The sequence below is a fragment of the Centroberyx affinis genome, unplaced genomic scaffold (assembly GCF_046629955.1).
Source record: "Centroberyx affinis isolate AG114_WGS23_722 - 3 ecotype Tasmania unplaced genomic scaffold, CSIRO-AGI_Caff_v1 ptg001576l_1, whole genome shotgun sequence".
Taxonomy (NCBI): Eukaryota; Metazoa; Chordata; class Actinopteri; order Beryciformes; family Berycidae; genus Centroberyx; species Centroberyx affinis.
Genome location: NW_027280026.1, coordinates 26,159 through 44,630, shown reverse-complemented (window position 1 = coordinate 44,630; position 18,472 = coordinate 26,159). Strand labels below are relative to the sequence as shown.

The following is an 18,472-nucleotide window of genomic DNA, read 5'->3' as shown; positions in this document are numbered from 1 at the left end:
AAACAGCATACGACTGTGTTTACGTGCTCAAATGAACGTGTGTAGCGCTCTGGCCGTTAGACGAAGGAAGGACAAAGCAGACGGGTACGGATACGCCTCTTTTATTCTGTTTATACCCAACAAAAGAAAACATGTCATTTTGTTTACATTTCTCTACACTGCTTCGTTAGTTCGCAGAGTTGTGAGAATCTAGTCTGCTCAATGCTAACAAGCTAGCTACTCAGCTAATACTACAGATTAAGCTAACTCCTATTCTGTGTGTGTGTGTGTGTGTGTGTGTGTGTGTGTGTGTGTGTGTGTGTGTGTGTGTGTGTGTGTGTCCGTGTCCGCGTGTCCCTACTGTCATTGTCATTCTGAGGTGATTTAAGTTAATTTTCTGACAGTGCTGTATTTCCTTTTCATTTCAGCAGTGCAAAGTGCCTACCCATTTTGACATGGCCAACCCTTTAAGGGGTGAGGTTATGAAGCTTTACAAAACTGTAAGTTAAGTCCACAGTTACTCAACAATACACACACACACACACACACGGTTATCTTGTGCTGAACACACACCCATGCTCATATCACTGACCAGCATTTCAGTTCGTCCATGTATGTACTGTGTTTCTCATCCCATAAAGTTGCTGTATCTTGGACGTGAATACCCCCAGGGATCTGCCTACTTCAGGGAGCGCCTGAAGTCAGCCTTCATGAAGAATAAAGACGTGACAGACCCTGAGAAGATCAGAAAGCTGGTGGCCCGTGGCGACTTTGTCATCAAGGAACTGGAGGCTCTGTATTTCCTCAGGAAGTACCGGGCCATGAAGAAGCGCTATTACGAACCAGAGAAATAACTGTTACACACACAGACGGCTCCAAACAACGGCTTCTCTTCTGAGATGAAATACAGTCTGTAGCAAAAGTACTGGGACAGTGAGCTGAAGTTTTAGAAGCATCGTTTCAACACGATTTAACTTTTTTTTTTTGTCTTATTTACATCTATTATTGGGAGATACATTTCAGATGAGACAATATATGATAACCTTTATTTCACTCTCCCAGCACTTTGGCTATGTAGTCCATATATTTAGCACAAAGTAAGTTTGCCTGACAAGGGAAATGGAGGATCCATCTGCAAGGAGTCCTGGATATTTGATAGCTGTTACTGCAAAATGTGCTGTGTATTTTTTCTCAACTAATTATACCTTAAACTTCAGTGTTTTATATCACAAATATGTTAATATCATAGGTTTTCCCCCAGAAAAGTTCAAATTATCGTTATTTATCATACATACAAATACACTGGGGGAAACCCTGCATCATGACTGACTGTTGGTCATATTATACAGTGAAATATCACAGCTATGAAATGCCTAATGTATTTCTCACTTTTTCAATGTATATATTTGTAAATACAATTTCAGTCAAAATGTCTTGAAGGGCCTATAATGGCACGTAGTCATCGAAGTGTAAGATGAATGAGAACAACAATCAATTTCACATGAATGTATATATATGCCCAGTGTTTAAATAAATTATATAAAATCACAAGTTTTTTATTCATTAGTAATTCAACTTCAATGACATTTCTTGTATTATAATAGCGTGAATATGATTCCTCCTTGGCAATAAGAACACATGACAAAAAAAGGGAGAAATATAATCTGTTACAGTTGCATCTCATGGGGGAACACTGCATTTTGTTAAGTCCAGCTCAACGTCACAGAAAGCAGGATTATTGTTGCCAAATTTCTTCTCTCCATCCTTTGTGAGGTCAAGCTTTCCCGTCCGTCTCATGACCTTTAGAGGGAAGAGCAGAAGTCAGAAGCTGTATATGCTGCTATTACTAATTTTGATATCGGTTCAGCACTGCACCACTTACTCTCTCTTTCACGAACTTGAATAAGCAATAGGAAATCATGTCTTCTTTCTTCAATGTAAGCCGTGATTCCACCTTCTGCTTCAGGCCCCCTGAGAAGCACATTGTGAACAGAAAAATAAAGGAGGTTGTGTGTGAACATCCAAAACCTTGAAGCTTATTATAAACAGTGGGACAATGAAAAATGACTCCCATATACTGGATTGATATTCCCTGTGTACTTTGTTCAGCAAAATTCCAACTAAAACTTCAACCCAGTGTGCAGGCATCTTATTCGATACAGGAATAGAGAGGTATCAGTATTCGACAAGCAGAGTATATACCTGAGAGCAGGCTGACCAGCAGTCCCACGCTGATAGCTGTTATGGTTCCAATGGGACTGAAGTAGAGGTAGGACAGAGAGTACCAGTTATCTGCCAGGAGCGGCCTAGTGGTGGGAAACAAAATGGACAATCACCAGTCATTGCATATTCAGTAGAGTGAAACTTCAAACATTACAGACAGAATTGCTACAGATCAGAATACTGGACTTAATTTTACATTTGTGAATGTTCTGTTGAATTTGAACTCTCCAGCAGAGATGCAGCTGAACAAGACAATGTGCTGTTAAACGGCCACAGTGCCTACACAGTTATGAGGTTACATCCTGCTCGTCTTATTTCTTTCAAATGAGCAGCTCATGCAATCTTTTGCTTTGATTTGATGTTACAATGCCCTTCTGTGGCCATTTTGTGTCATTTTGTATGATTCTAGGCGCTAAATTTAGTTCTGCTGAGGATCCCAAATATAGCAAGTAAATTCAAACTAATAGAATTCGCCCATCTGATCTGATTCCAGACTTCCACTGGTCTGCTGGTCAGTGGTGGAAAAAGTACGCAAATCCTTTACTTAAGTAAAAGTAGCAATAACATTATGGAAAGATACTTCATTAAAAGTAAAAGTTCTGCATTCAAATGTTTACTTAAGTAAAAGTATAGAGGTATTAGCAGTGAAATGTACTTAAGTATCAAAAGTTAAAGTCCTCATTCTGAAGAATGGTCCCTTTCAGAGTGTTAAATTATTGATGTGTTAACCTGTAAGAAGTATTTTAATGTTGTATAGGTCTAACTGCTCCATATACTGTTGGAGAGTTTAAACTTTAACAATGCAACATATGTTATGAGCTTATCGTATGTTTTGCACGTATTTTTGCAAGTTTTTCGGATAAATGTAGAGGAGTATTTCCCTCTGAAATGTAGTGGAGTAAAAGTACAAAGTCACACAAAATGTAAATACTCAAGTTAAGTGCTAGTACCTCAAAATTGTACTTAAGTACAGCACTTGAGTAAATGTACTTAGTTACTTTCCACCTCTACTCTCTGTTGGTCTCATAATAATTTTCTGTTACACCACTTACCTGCCATCTATGTTCTCTGGTGGGACTGTGGTGATGAAGCTGGGCTCGGTTGGCAGAGCAGTGGAGGTCCAGTTGAGGCTGTGTGTGGTGGTGAAGTTACAGCCCTCAGTGCTCAGTGCCAGAGGCCTTCTCATCTCAGGAGAGGGAAGGAATATCTGGGCTCCAATGCCCACCCACAGAGACACAACCAAGCCAACCAGCAGACCTGACAAAGCTCCCTAGAAAACGGGTATATATACAGTATATAAAATAGCATAAAACTCCTTTACAGTGGAACAGGATGAGATGAATATGAATCCATTGTTAGGTTGTTGCAATGGTCCGACCAATTTTTCTTAGTTGTGAGATTCATGATAAAATGGTAAAACGCCCTTTTAGTTATAAGGAGCAAGTAAGCAAGTGTTAGACAACAGGAGGACAAACATAACAAATTTACAACACTGGATTCACATATTTATTAAATATTAGTGTCAATTTCTGGCCACGTAGCTACAGCAAAGCAAATTCCATACTTAAATGATGACTTACTTTTGAATTGGCAAATGGACAGAGGATACCCAATGTGAAAAGGCCAAGTAAAGGACCTCCAATGATCCCAAAGATACTGATGGCTGCCTGTATGAGGAGACACAGATCCACAGTTCAGCATCAAAAACACGAGACCAGGTGTGTGAAGATGGCGGCCTCGTTGCCCATCCCATAGTGCAAATAAACTGTCTAGAAATTAACATCTGTTCTTGTCAGTTCAGGAAATATGTATTGTAATGAATGATGTCAATCTAAGCAGCTGACATGATTCATGCACATGGTCCATTAAATGCATAAACTGTAATATTAGCATGGTTCTTTCTTGCTTTCTTTCTTTCTTTCTTTCTTTCTTTTTGTCTGTCTTTCTTTCAAGGCCGTTTAGATCAGGCATCAAGTGAAAGGCAGCATGCAAGTCACATTTACAATCAGTTAATAAATCTGTCCTTTATCATCCTTTATTTTTTTGTGCAGAAAGCTGATTGTGAAGCTTCTGCATGAACAAATCCACTCTACCTGTAACGCTCCTCCCATGAGTGAGGACAGTCCAGCCATTCCAATGCACAAAGCCCCATATATGAAACCTGCAAACAACAATGGGACAGAAACTGAGATTGTAAGCCTGCAGAATTTCACAATTATTGCCTCAGTCATATAGTATCCAATGGAGAAATCACTAACATATGGATGAGGACAATCCACTTACTGAGTCCTTTGGAGATCCAGGACAGATGTTTCTCAGACATCTGCATGTGTGGTTTGATCAGGTCTTCTACTGTCACTGCAGCCAAGGCATTGATGCTGGAGGACACTGTGCTGGAGGTGAGATAACAATGACATCACACAAAATTTACAATCATCATACAAATGGATTTCATGTAAGGATGCATGGATATAACTTTCAACTGCCAATACCAATTCTACTAAACATTTGTTATCGGCTAAGTTCTGATCCAATCAAATACGTTGAGTAAATTATATCAGCTTAGGCCAGTAGTTTGGGGCAGTGGAGTGAAATGATTGTTGTATAATTATTTTTCTCCATTAGAAAGATTTCACATCCCTTTATGTGTGCAATGGCAGAAAATAATTAAATTTTGTCATTTTTTCTTGGATGTTTTGATCCCTACTTTCATGGTGACAAATAGGCCAGGCCCCAAATAAAATTCATGCCACAATCTTCCTATTAGATACAATCTGCCACAAAAAAAAAAGACAGCGAACAAGATAACATGGCACATGCAAGTGAGAAGCTCTGTAAAAGAAACTAGTCAGTGCATGAGTTGGGTCTGAAGAGTGAAATAAATTCAGTGTCTGCTATAACCTGAGAGAGCCGCTGTAAGCTGCTGCCACAAACAGTCCAGGAAGGCCAGGATAGTCTCTCAAGATGTCCATCACCAAATACGGCATCAGCTGCAGAGGAGGAGTGACATGGTCAGGAGTCTCAGTGTGTGCCAATACAGAAACATGGCTTAGATGTTTGAAGGAAGTTGGTGAAAATAAAATAAAGCGTTAAAAGTTTTTGAAAACAAATGGAAGGCCTCTCTCTGTCCTAGGATCAACACTTAACATCCTGAGGAAAACCCTGTGATGGAGATTTGTACTGATACAGCAGCAGTTTGAAAAGGAATGTTTTCAACAGGATTTCTTGACTTGACAGGATCATGGGTAAAAAATACATGGCCTTTCTGACATCAAAACCCCCAAACAGGCCAATTTTGAGTCCTTGGATTTCACCAAACTAGACCTTGAAATTTATTTAATTAAAAGTCTGATGATCTTATATACTTTCATCTTTTTGCCCATGACTCTACTGTTAATGAAAAGACTGCAGTGCCTATATTCCCTGATGGATCTCTAATATTTTTTACAGTTTAGTTTAGTGTACGGCTGTGTGTGTGTGTGTGTGTGTGTGTGTGTATGTGTGTGTGTGTGTTTTGATGTGACCACAGTAACACCTACCTGATCCGGAGCGGAGACCAGTCCGGCCGTCCATGGGTCACAGTTCTTGTAGACAGAATAAAGGCACAGTCCCGCAAACACAGAGCACAGCAGGATGGACCACAGGCCTAACAGGTTTAGGTACAGAGACCTGGCAAAGGGAGAAATACACACACACACACACACACACACACACACACATACGTATATACATAAACATGCATATATGCATATACATATAAGCATACACGCACACAGATAATCAAACAGACACACAAGAGAAAGAGAGAGGAATACATTCAGTAACATGCATCCATACACACACACACACACACACACACACACACAGAACCAACCCAGCATGCACATACACACATGCACACACCCAGCCACAGACAAAAGAAAGTAAGAGCGATACATGCAAATAAATAGAAAGACATAACATGCAAACAGATGTACACACATTAGTTTGACATACGCAAATAGTATATCAATCAATAGTACATTTAACCTCTGTGATAGCGAGTGCCCATTTGATCCGCCCAATGCAAGCTGCACCAGCAATAAGAGTACAAGGGTTAGTTACACCCGATCCTGTGTTACTGATAGTTCCTCAGTAAACCATGACTCACATTCTGGCGTGAGTGATGCTCTTGCAGGCGATGTATCTCTGAACCTGGGCCTGGTTGATCCCATAGACGCTGACCCAGATGAACGTCCCTCCAACGGTTATGGTCCAAAAGGTGTGTCTCCTCAGAGGGTTCATGTCAAAGCTGGTGAGAGAGAGAGAGGAAGAGGGGGAGGGGGAGGGAGAGAGAGAGAGAGAGAGAGAGAGAGAGAGAGAGAGAGAGAAAGAGGACGTGGTTTCAATTCAGCATGAGGGTCACTGTATTATAATTTGAAACAATCCAAAAACAGTATTTGGTTGAAGTAAAAAAACATGAATCAGACAGCATTTACTTAATTTCTAAAAGTTTCTGAGATGTTTTTTCCATCCAATAGATAGATATTGTAATGTTTAGACTAGTCAGTAGCATACTCACTCCCAAATGTTGAGTCTCCCACCATGATGTGAATCTGAGATGATGGGGAGGACTCCTCCTTGTAGGACCACAGACCGGATGATGACAGACAGGAAGCCTGCGAGCATGATGCCAACCTAGAGGGAAAACTGGAGGTAATTCTGGGTTGGTTTCCACATCTGTCCTGGGTTTGGCTCTAATTGTTCAGTTTGTAGCACTAAAACTATTATTATAAGGACAATTTATCATGGATACACAATATTCCAAAACAGTGGCCCAATATGGTGGTGTTTTAGATGACAACTGGCTAAAATGAAATGATTTTTCCCATTTTCTCTGGAAGTGGTGGTCATTTTTTTGCGGCTGTGTGTGAAACATTGTATTTTTGTCACTGGAAACCACAAATAGGTGTATGACACATGCACAGTGATCACTGACTTGGTCAATCTCTTTAATTGTAAGTGGGTTAAAACAAACCACTGACTGAATAATATCACACCATCCTCTCCTTGTGTATTTTTTCCATCCAGATTCCTACCTGGAACACGTCGGTCCACACCACCGCCTTCAGACCCCCCTGTAATGATGCAGACCACAGACAGGTGTTGTATCTCTTTTTGCAACAAACCACATTCAAACACAGGTAACCTCAAGCACGCCAGCCAATGAGGAGCGTGATATTTATAGGCTAAAGGCAGAGAATCATGTACGTTACACATACGGAGGTGGAAAGCAGATGGATTAGACCAATATATCAGGACTTTATTCGCCTTTTATTGAATATCAAATATAGAGCAGTTATGTTCTCCACTGCCGATATGATGGAGGTTGCTCCCTGAATACAACTACATGACAGTCTGTAAAAACTGCAATGACATTATTGTCTTTGCAAATATATTTATTAATTTAATAATTCTATAATGTTTTTTGGAAATTACTTCTTCAATGAATGTGGTGGGTCACTGCCTTAAAGAGCTGCTAACACTAACAGAATTTCATTAGTCTGAGTTTCAGTGGAGAGTTTTAGTGTCCCATGATGCTTTAAATGCTGTTTCAGAGGCTTTTCCACCCTGAGAAGACAGAAAATTCTGGGGGAAACACTGAATACTTGTGTGGTTTTTTGCCATAAATGTGTGAAAATTTAAAGATACTGGATATAAGCGCAAAATATTGGCTATCAACAGCTACAAAAATATCACTATTGGTATTGGCTTTCAAAATTCTATATCAGTCAAACCCTAGTGGAAAGTGATTTCTGCTCCTCTATTCATTGTAATTAAGAGGATTTTTTTTTAGTAAAGCTACTTTTTTTGAGTGCTTTTGAAAGTACTTTAAATGTGAGCATATTACATTATGGTTATGAACACAGCAGAACTTGGTAATGCAGGTTTTTGTACGTACCATGGTGCAGTAGAAGGTACAGACCACTCCTGTTGAAAAGACTGCACCCCACAGATCCATACCAGTTACTGTAAAGAGAGAGAGGAGGCGGGTGGGGGGGTGGGGGGGTGGGGGGGGGCAGACTGTGGTCACCCAACTGAGGCCAACCAAGCAGCTTCAAGTGCCCTCGTGCATCAGAAGTGTGACGTGGACTGAAACCACCATCATACCTTGGTTTAAAGCTAGAGCCGGAGTGTAGATGACTATCCCGGTGTAGAGGACCTGTGGCAGAGAGAGAGGACAATAACACTCACACACACAGTCGACACCTAAGACGCGGGATTTGGGGGTTTGAACCCACAGAGGTCAACACCTTGTCATTATGCGCTGACAGGTTTCTTACTCACCGTCTGAATGATGAAGAGCAGCGTTCCCAGCAGGCGGGTCGCTCTGTTGAAACGCAGCTCCAGGTACTTGGCAGGGAGATGAAACAGGAATATAAAGGGTCAGTCAGTCATATAGGATGCTACTGTATAGCACAGCTGGGTTCAATTCCCTGTAAGTCAGTCAAGTTCATGACCATGAGAATCTGAGAAGTTATCATACCCAACCTATTATGCTAATGAATTCTCTATAATTAAAATACTATACTCTACCAGTCAAACGTCTGGACACACCTGATTGAATGTACGTTGTTTTTCATTATCTTAAAGCCATTTTGATCTAAAGGCTTATGCTTAAATGCTTGTTTCTTAGACAGACTCTCCGGCTGCAAAAGCCTTCTGTTCCTGGGCTGCAGCTGCAACTCCTGCTTCCCCTTAATAGTGTTTTTTGTGCATATGGCAAACATAGCGATTTAGTTATACAACAGCTGCATCAAAAAGAGGTAGCCTATTCCCATTATGTAAGCTGGCCAACATCATTCGATCGCCTTTTGATTAGATTCAACTTTATTGTCATTGCACAGAGTACAAGTACTAAGACAACGAAATGCAGTTTAGTAGTAGCCTTGCCTTGCCTATTGTAGGAATCGACTCCATGGCTGGGCTTCTCCTCCCATACATCTTCAAAGAGAAGATTGATCACTATATCACTCTGGGCAAGGTATGTATCAGTAATGTCACATAATACTGACTGGCAGAACCGCCATAAATCCATGTACTCAATATAAGGTTTAGGTTCAGGCATTATTTTTTCCCCCCTTTTGTATGATCAGTTTAGATTATTTTAGACAGTTTTTGTTGTTTAATGTATTTTTTCTGTGGATGTTTTCTTTTAATAAGTAGGAACATAACACTCAATCTTATGTTGTGTTTTTTTTTTGTGTGTGTAGGGTGAGCCTTCTACACCATATCCGACCGCGCAGTTCGTGAACCAAGACTGGAAAACGGCAATCACTGGAAGAGGTCTGAATGTGGTTAAAGTGGATGGAGTGGAGGTGTGCCATTGGACAGGAGTAGATGAAGCCTTCATCGTGGCCTACTGCAATTTTCAAATCACAGGAGGCACAATATTTGTTAAAGGCGAAATGTGTGTCAAAATACCACTTTAAATTAAATATTGTCGTGCTGCAGAGATGTCCTGGCCTACGTATCATGTTCTACAGACTTAAGAATATATCTTTGTTTGGTACAGATCCCCGCAAAAATCACACCATAATCATTTTAATACGTTTTTCAATGAAAATGAGAATAATGATGTAAAAATTATCATTCCCTCTAATATCGCAAATCATATCGCAATCTATCTATCTGAAGAACACTTTGAACTTCCTCCATCTTCCTCCATCATGCCTTAACTGCAACTGTGTCCACAATGTTCCTGGAGGACTTTTACTTTGGTGAATCTTGGTGGACCTTGGTGCAATCTCTCTACATAATATGAACACATGGCAATATCAACTGTCAGGTGGAACATGGTGTGCCATAAGTAAAGGCAACAAGCTAAAAATACACTACTTTTGCGTGGCCGCTCCAACAACACCTGAATGCTGGAGAAGTCTTTCAGAATTGCACTGGCTTGTTAGCTTTGTTGTTCTGACCTATACACAGTTTTTAAAGCTCTTCATTTATCTCATGTATAGTTATATGCTTTTATATGTATAGTTATGTCTATGAGCCTCACAAATAAGTTTCATTACTAGTGGCAAAACTCCAAAAATTCAGCAGTGGAGAAGGAATCATTTTGGAAATATTTTATGAAACATTGTGTTTAAATGTTTTTTAGTCTTTTGCATATCCAAATTGATGGAACCCTCAGTATTGAACAACCAGAATGATTCAATAGAATTTTAGGCAAATTTTAACAATGTTAAGCTTGTTTTCTACGTAAGATTGCATGACTGTTTTGCATTTAAACTGATTAATGAACGGCCCACCAAGCTTGATGCATTCACTCTAAGTGTAAATGCTCACTGTATTGGTATTTTTATATTTTTTTAAAAGAGACGGTTGAATCACATATGTTAATACAGGCTGCATACATTGTTGTGTATACATGTAATTAACTTGTAATGTTTCTTGATCCCACGATAAAACAATGGAGAAGGATGAATTTTAAATGCAAGTTTCTTTTAAATTGATATATGCTTTTGCCACTTTAAGGTACAAAATGGCTTGTCGCTGGGGTGGTACCCCTAAAGGGACACGTGCACCTTTTCAAAGGGTACATTATTGTACCAAAACATCACAGTACAATTTTGTCACTTGGGGGTACATATTTGTTCCTAGAGGTACAGGTGATAAGGGCACAAACATGGACCATATATAAAGGTACAATATTTGTACCCTAATAGGGTACAGCCCCAGTGACAAGCCTTTGTACCCTTTTAGGTACATTTTTGTGCCTTGTTGTATGAATTTCTTTCTAAAGCCTTTTCCTTTCCAAAGGGCGGCTATTTAAAAAAATCTAAAATCTACAATTGTTTGGATTTGAACACTTTTTTGGTCACTGCATAATTCGATTTGTATTATTTCATAATTTTGATGTCTTTAGTATTATTCTAAAATGTGGAAAATAGTAAAAATAAAGAAAAATGTGTCCAAACTTTTGACTAGGAGTGTATTTGCAACAATTACTTGGTCAGCGACGATGTACGTGTCATATTTGGGCATAATTAATCTTTTACCAGTAGCTCACTCCTTTTACTGTGGAAAAAGCCCAATATCATTTTGAGGATAAAATAATTTCCTTGCTTGGCTCCATTTCAGTGGAACAAACTGACCCATATTTTTTTTTTTTTTTTCTGGAGCAGAGCCATATCAGTCTCCCAGACTACAACCAGGACGTGCTTTTTGCTGCTTCAATGTCACTTTTAACTCTTATAACAGCAGCCTTGTGTTTGCTTAGTCAGTAAAACAGCAGCATTCAATATTTGGGTCAGTTTGCCCATTATTTAGCAGGCAAATAGATAAAGCGTTTTACAGGAAATATTCATGTCCGTGACACAAAACAATCACATTTTTCATGGTATTTGCATAATACTTGAACTGACCAAAACTGCTTTATGAATCGAATAGAATAGAATAGAAACCACCACACCGCAATACATCACAAAACAAGTCACCACACCATGACACTCACAACACAATGTATATACCACACCATATACCGCATAAACAAAACAAACTCAGCCGACTCTAATCCGAAAACAAAACCACACTCACCTCATAAGTGCTGGTGATGGCCAGCCTGTAGAAGACAGGGACAAAGACTTCGGATGTGACCAACACCACAATTATATAGGAGAGACCAAAAAGCAGAAAGCTGGCTCCATAGCGGTACACCTGACAGACCAGAGATGTGTTGGATTAATAAAGTTTTTCATGAAATGGGCAAATGCATATTCGATTCATCCCTCCTGTCAAGCAAAGTAGAGTTCAATTGTCTTTTATTGCCACAGCCAGTCTGGTGGAATTCATTTAAGTACAGGTGAAAAGCTGGTATGGTACGTTTACAGTTCCAACTTCAAACACTTCAAACAATATGAAGTATTCTGGATTTATCTGTCCACCATCCACCTTGAAATAGGCTATTGAAGAGAAAAACACATCACCCATTGTTTCTGCTCAGTGAACCCTCTGATATTATGAAGGGTTAGACCAATATATCAGGTCAATATTGGCCTTTTATTAACTTTTGGATGTCAGCCAGTCACCTCTGATATGATAGAGGTTTTGACCGCAACAACATAAAAGCCTGCAATGAAGTTTTATTTTGTTTGCACATTTTGTGGTGGAAATTATATTATATCGTTCTATTTCTCTATGCATTAAGCACTGTCTTAATCCTCTGTTGCTTGCGGTACTTTTCTACTGGCTTGAAACAATGGCTACTGTGAAGATGACCCTGGAAGGCCCTGGAAGGACATGATTTTAAGACGGGTGGACAAAACAGAGGGTTTCGCCCTTTGCTGATCACACCTGGTGTGAATGCATCGTGCCTTGTCTGCAGGCAATAAAGACGACAGAAAGACAACTCTACTCTCCAAGTCTCTTTTATTACAGAAAACTTCCACCACAATTTTCAATGTGCAAAAGTGTCATGATGGTCTAAATGCTGTTTCAGAGGCTTTTCCACCCTGACAAAAATTCTGCTTTTGAGAGTACTTTTAAAGGTACTTTAATTCGTTCATTTAATTTAAGTCTGGGGGAAACACTGAATACTTACAAATCTTCAGATTTTTTGGGGCATGAAAATGGTCAAATTTAAACATGTTGAATATCAGCATTAATTATCACACTTGATCACACCTCATTTAGTCTCATATTCAGCCTTCAAACCTTATTTTTCTTAAACCAAAAGAAAAATTCTGCCAATGAGGTGAGATAGCTCCACTTGTTTCCAATGCAGTTTCACCTGTTTGAGGAATTTTCTAGAAATGAGTGTCACTATCTTGAAACAAGTCAGAATAAGGCAAAATCACTGCACTACTATCAAGAAAATGACACAAAATTCTTGAAACAAGTTGATTTGCATTGGGAACAAGTGAAATGATCTCAACCCACAAGCAGATGCTTACTATGGGACCATTATTGTAGCAGAACTATTTGCAAATGTGTGTGGAGAGTTGTGTAACTGTATCTCAATCCATGTGCGTACTCAGATTTGTAAATGTGTAAAAGAATCTCTAAATGCGTACAGAGATTTGTGAATGTGAACAGGAATCTGCAAATGTGTATTCAGAATCTGTGTGCGTAATCAGATGTGTAAAAAAAAATCTCCAAATCTGTATTCAGATTTGCAAGTGTATTGAGATTTGTGTAGATAAATCTGTAAATGCGTACATAAATCTGTAAATGTGTAGACAAATCTGTAAATGCGTACATAGATATTAATGGCTGAAAAGTCTAAGGGGCCTATTTAAACGATCCATGGTCTAAGCGCATGGCGCAAGGGCATTTAGGGCGTGCCCAAATCCAAATTGCTAGTTAAACGACGCACAGTGTGGGCGCAAAGTAAGGCGCAAGGCGCAAAGGGGTTGTACTAACTCCCTTAATTAATCATAGGTGTGTTTTGGGCGTAACATGAGCTCAACCAATCAGTGTGTCATCTCCCATTCCCTTTAAGAGCCAGGTGCTCTTGCACCTTGGCGCATTGCTGTTTAAAAGGCGTATTTGGCAAGTTGGAGAAACGAACGGGTTTCTGCTGAGGAAACGGATCTGCTCGTGCGCGATGGCGATGTGTGTGTGCGTCGGGTAGGCATATGTTGTGTGTCGGGTGAAGGTAAAATGCCTTTGCAGTTTATTTTCATGACTTTTTGTTGGGCTGTGCTTTTTACACATTTACTGTGTTGTTTTTCTTGGTTGTAGGTTGCGTATTTAGCAACTGGCAGTGTGTGATGACGGTTAACGGGACATGCACGTTGCGCACTTCGCATTGCGTAATGGTGAGAGGGACACATAGTTTTTGGCATTTGGCATTGCTTAATGGTGAAAGCATATAGCAATTTGGCAACAAAATACTTGTCAGGAACAAAGTAAAGTGCAAATTTTCATAGTAGATGATCCTATTTTTCTATTTTGCATGGTAACGTTGTGTGTGTGTTAGAGAGAGAGGGGGAGAGAGAGAGAGAGAGAGAGAGAGAGACACGTCTTACTATCTGAATAATGCGCCCTTTAAATAGCAGGAAAATACTGCGCCAGACTTTAGACCAGGTTTTTGTTGGTCAATGGCGCAATCGCTTTCCGCTGCCTCAAGATAGCAATGCGCCAACAATGCGCCTGACCACACCTCATTTTAAGACCATCACGCCCATGGGCGCAAGTACATTTCCTATTTAAACAACGTGGGTGCTGGGCGTGAAAATGACAACTGCGTCGGTCGGAAACTAGCAATGACACTTGCGCTGCACTTGCGCTTACAGATAGGGCCCTAAGTATTTTGCGCTGGAAATACAGACAAGTCATCAGTTACAACTCAGGCAGGCCTCTTATTTGGCTGTCTTTTTACACGTGATTTTTGCTACACTTTTGCTACACTTCTGCCGTGGCAGAGATCTGCAAATGCGTATGGCGATTTGCACTGTGCCTCAGTAGCTATACAGCCTACCAGAGCCATAGAGCCTACATACCACCAGTCGGCGGTAGCACCCAGTGATTTTAAGTGTAACATTGCTGGGCTGGGTAGTTTATGGCTGCAGTTGTGCCGACGCAAGGCATCGTATGACGCCGTTTTCGGGCCACTAAAAAAAAAAAAAAATCTAAAATTTTGAGAATAAAGTCAAAATATTACGAGAATAAAAGTCGAAATATTACGAGAATAAAAGTCGAAATATTACGAGAATAATATCGTAATATTTCTAGAATAAAGTCGTAACATTTCGAGAATTAAGTCAGAATATTTTGAGATAAAAGCTGAAATATACTATCAGCAGTAAGGACCTGACAGAGAGAAGAGGAGCAGTTCACTTCCCGACCGTCCCGACCAAGGTCCCGACAGCTGCCAGCAGCTCCCAGCATTTGAGTTACTGTCAGCTAACAGGTAACGTTACATTTGCTCAGGGAACTTTTAATCGATTTATCGTGTTATCGCATTTGGTAAATGCGTGGTGTAGTAGCTACTACAAAGGTGTAGCCTAGCTAGCTACTAGGCTAACACAGGCTGTGCAACTTTGTTAAAATAGACATACTTAGCGTTAGCCTACTTGATATTGCAGGGAAATTGTTTGCTAACTCTAGCTATATTATTGATTTGTGTAACGTTAATGTCTGCTCAAAAGATGCATTTCTACCTATGATTCCTACAAGGGATGTCAGTTTTTGGTTAGTTTCTCTTGGAAGAACTCCTCTCATTGACCTTCATTAACTGGGAAGATTATAAAGCTACTTCTGCATACTTGTATTGATTAATACTTTCTACTAGGGCTGGGCAATATATCGATATTATATCGTTATCGTGATATGAGACTAGATATCATCTTAGATTTTGGATATCGTGATATGGCATAAGTGTTGTCTTTTCCTGGTTTTAAAGGCTGCATTACAGTAAAGTGATGTAATTTTCTGAACTTACCAGACTGTTCTAGCTGTTCTATTATTTGCCTTTACCCACTTAGTCATTATATCCACATTACTATGTACTATATCAAAAATCTCATTGTGTAAATATTTTGTGAAAGCACCAATAGTCATCCCTACAATATTATCGCAATATCGATATTGAGGTATTTGGTCAAAAATATTGTGATATTTGATTTTGTCCATATCGCCCAGCCCTACTTACAACTGAACATTTAGCCCACTTCGTAGAAAATACCGAGATATATATCGTGTATCGCCATTCAGCCTAAAAATACAGAGATATGATTTTTGGTCCATATCGCCCAGCCCTAACTTCTACCATGACAGACGTTATGTCTTGTACTATGACTCTGTTCTCTTCTACTACAACTCTAACTTACTATCTTCTGCCGTAGCTTCTATCTTATAGTATGACTCTACCCCACTGATGTTGACGTGGTTTCTTCTGTCTGAGCAGATTGCTGGAGCTCCTGTTCTTCTCCAGCAGAACCTGATGGAGCAGGTAGGAATTTGTCTACACATTTACAAATCTCAATACACTTGCAAATCTGAATACAGATTTGGAGATTTTTTTTACACATTTACAAATCTGATTATGCACACACGGATTCTGAATACACATTTGCAGATTCCTGTACACATTCACAAATCTCAGTACGCATTCAGAGATTCTTTTACACATTTACAAATCTGATTACGTCCACACGGATTGAGATTCAGTTACACAACTCTCCACACACATAACCCCTAAAGTTGAACCCTAACTCTATCCAATAGGCTCTGTGTGTGTCCAGGAGGAACGTCCCAGGACTGTCTGCGGTGAGCTTACCTCTGCGGGGTTGGACAGCACCGTGATGGCTGACGTGAAGCTGGCCATCAGGGACAGGGAGACAGGCACGGCCGTCAGACTGCGGCCCCCCATCAGGAAGTCCCCCGCACTTCCCCGGCCCCTGTCGGTCCACGCATAGTAGACCCCGACCGCCGCTGAGATCACCAACATGAGGGCAAACACCACATAGTCTCCTGCCACGAAGGAGCCAACAACTGACATTGTGGCGGAGTTAAGACCAAAACTGACAAGAGTCTCTTCAGTATGTTGCTGAAATGGGACTCAGAAAACAATTAGTCCTCTATGAATAAATGGAAGTCCTGGCACATCAAGCCCTCACTCAACACTGAGCTGAGTATAGGAACACAGACCGAAACCTCTCTTCTTCATGAGTGTTTGTGTGTGTGTGTGTGTGTGTGTGTGTGTGTGAGAGAGAGAGAGAGAGAGAGAGAGAGAGAGAGAGTCTGTACTCATGTGTGTACAGTGCGTACCTTTGTGTGTGTGTGTGTGTGTGTCTCAGCATTCCAGGCAGGTACATGTGGAGTCAACAGGCCAAGAGCAGGGATTGTTCTCCTGGCCACAGGATAAAAGCTGTCATCAGCCCCTTCCACCCGCACACACACACACACACACACACACACACACACACACACACGATAGCCTACTGTGCTGTGCACCCATCTGGAATGGAACATAATGTTAAGTCATTTCAGAAAGGGAAGAATAAGAGGTTCTTTCTAAAAAACATTGCAGACTGTTTCTCCAAAAAGTTGCATATCATTCACAAGCAGAACTTCCTCAGTTCTCTCTGAGTGAAGCACATGATCTCATTTATTCTTCAATTAAAATGTCACAAACCAGAGTTGTCGAAACCTTCTCTAGTCTACATTTGCAGGACCTTGTCACAAATCTAGAGTACACCTCTTAAATCAGACCCTATGTCAGCTTCCTCCATATTCACAGTATTATCTTCCAGTGTCTGACCACAACTTTGAGATCTTTATGAACCTCTAACATGCCTGTATTTAGAAACGTCTTGTCTTTCAAGTGTGCCACTTTTCTGACTGTGGCCACAGTCAAATTTACATTTACCAGGAATTTTATTAAATACATATTACACAAAAGAGCACCAGAAACAAACAGGGTTCTCACATCTGTGCACACTTCAATTATAAATACCTGACCAAATCTAAGTTAAAATCATTATAAGCAGTTCTGGTTGACTAAAACTAAACACAAGCTAAACTGATAAACTTGAAGCTAAGCTGATGAAAATTTACATCTTTCTTTCTTTTTCATCTTCTTGTTTATCTGAAGAATTTCATTAGGCGATTTCAATGCTCGCTCTCTCTCTCTGAAAAAAGGAGACTTCATTATTTGGACTTGGGAGTCAAAGACCCTGAACTTTTTTCTTTTCTGTTTTTTTTTGTTTTTTTTACATTAAATTAATAATAATAATAAAATTATAATAAATTGGTTATATTATACATTGTCAGTCTGTGTCTGTCTGTCAGCTTGTGTGTACTAAATGTGCCTAAATCCCCCTGATTGCCTGAAATTGGCTTTTCAATGATGTTTGGGATGTTTTTTTTGGGCGTGGTGTACCATTAGCTGTGGGTGTGGCCAGCAGTGAACTGGGTGTGGCTATCAAGGTGAGGCTGAAAGGCGTAAGAAAAGAAAGTTCGGTGAAGTTAAACGTGCAGCAGACAAGGCCCGTTCAAGAAAATACATTCAAAATACGGTGAACATCAGCATTGCTTTTTTTTATATAGTGGATTGTCTACACTCACTGTCTGTTTCTTCAATGGCTGTGGTAACTTCAGGCTCAGGCTAAATGTTTCAAGGGAGACAGCTCATCAAGATGAGTGACACGTGCTGAGGTGGGAACTGTGTTGGAGGAGGCGGAGCTAACAATACACTTCCTGCCTCAAGGTGAAAAGTTGCATGTTGAAGCTTTAACTATCAAGGTATTTCACATCAGGCCAGCTGACAGTAGAGCTA

The 18,472-nt window shown here is 40.1% G+C and overlaps 2 protein-coding genes across 3 annotated transcripts; one reads left to right on the top strand and one right to left on the bottom strand.

The window, feature by feature from the left end:
* Positions 1–3: 3 nt before the first annotated feature.
* On the top strand, positions 4–1,522 carry lyrm5a (LYR motif containing 5a). Of its 2 annotated transcripts, none has more exons than XM_071527787.1 (3): positions 4–84; positions 408–479; positions 621–1,522. In XM_071527787.1, exons 2-3 carry the CDS (start codon positions 435–437, stop codon positions 831–833), a joined length of 258 nt encoding a protein of 85 aa, XP_071383888.1. In that variant the 5' UTR covers positions 4–84; positions 408–434; the 3' UTR covers positions 834–1,522. The 2 variants fall into 2 exon arrangements, with proteins under 2 accessions (XP_071383888.1, XP_071383889.1); XM_071527788.1 differs by having other exon boundaries at positions 27–84; positions 411–479.
* Positions 1,523–1,581: 59 nt separating this feature from the next.
* Positions 1,582–16,693, bottom strand: slc5a8 (solute carrier family 5 member 8). Its single transcript, XM_071527786.1, has 17 exons — positions 16,472–16,693; positions 11,788–11,907; positions 8,530–8,595; positions 8,353–8,404; positions 8,144–8,211; positions 7,281–7,319; positions 6,764–6,879; positions 6,353–6,493; positions 5,742–5,871; positions 5,104–5,192; positions 4,486–4,595; positions 4,296–4,363; positions 3,783–3,869; positions 3,255–3,472; positions 2,182–2,285; positions 1,862–1,950; positions 1,582–1,779 (listed from the first exon to the last, which is right to left on the bottom strand). Exons 1-17 carry the CDS (start codon positions 16,691–16,693, stop codon positions 1,660–1,662), a joined length of 1,839 nt encoding a protein of 612 aa, XP_071383887.1. The 3' UTR covers positions 1,582–1,659.
* Positions 16,694–18,472: the final 1,779 nt, after the last annotated feature.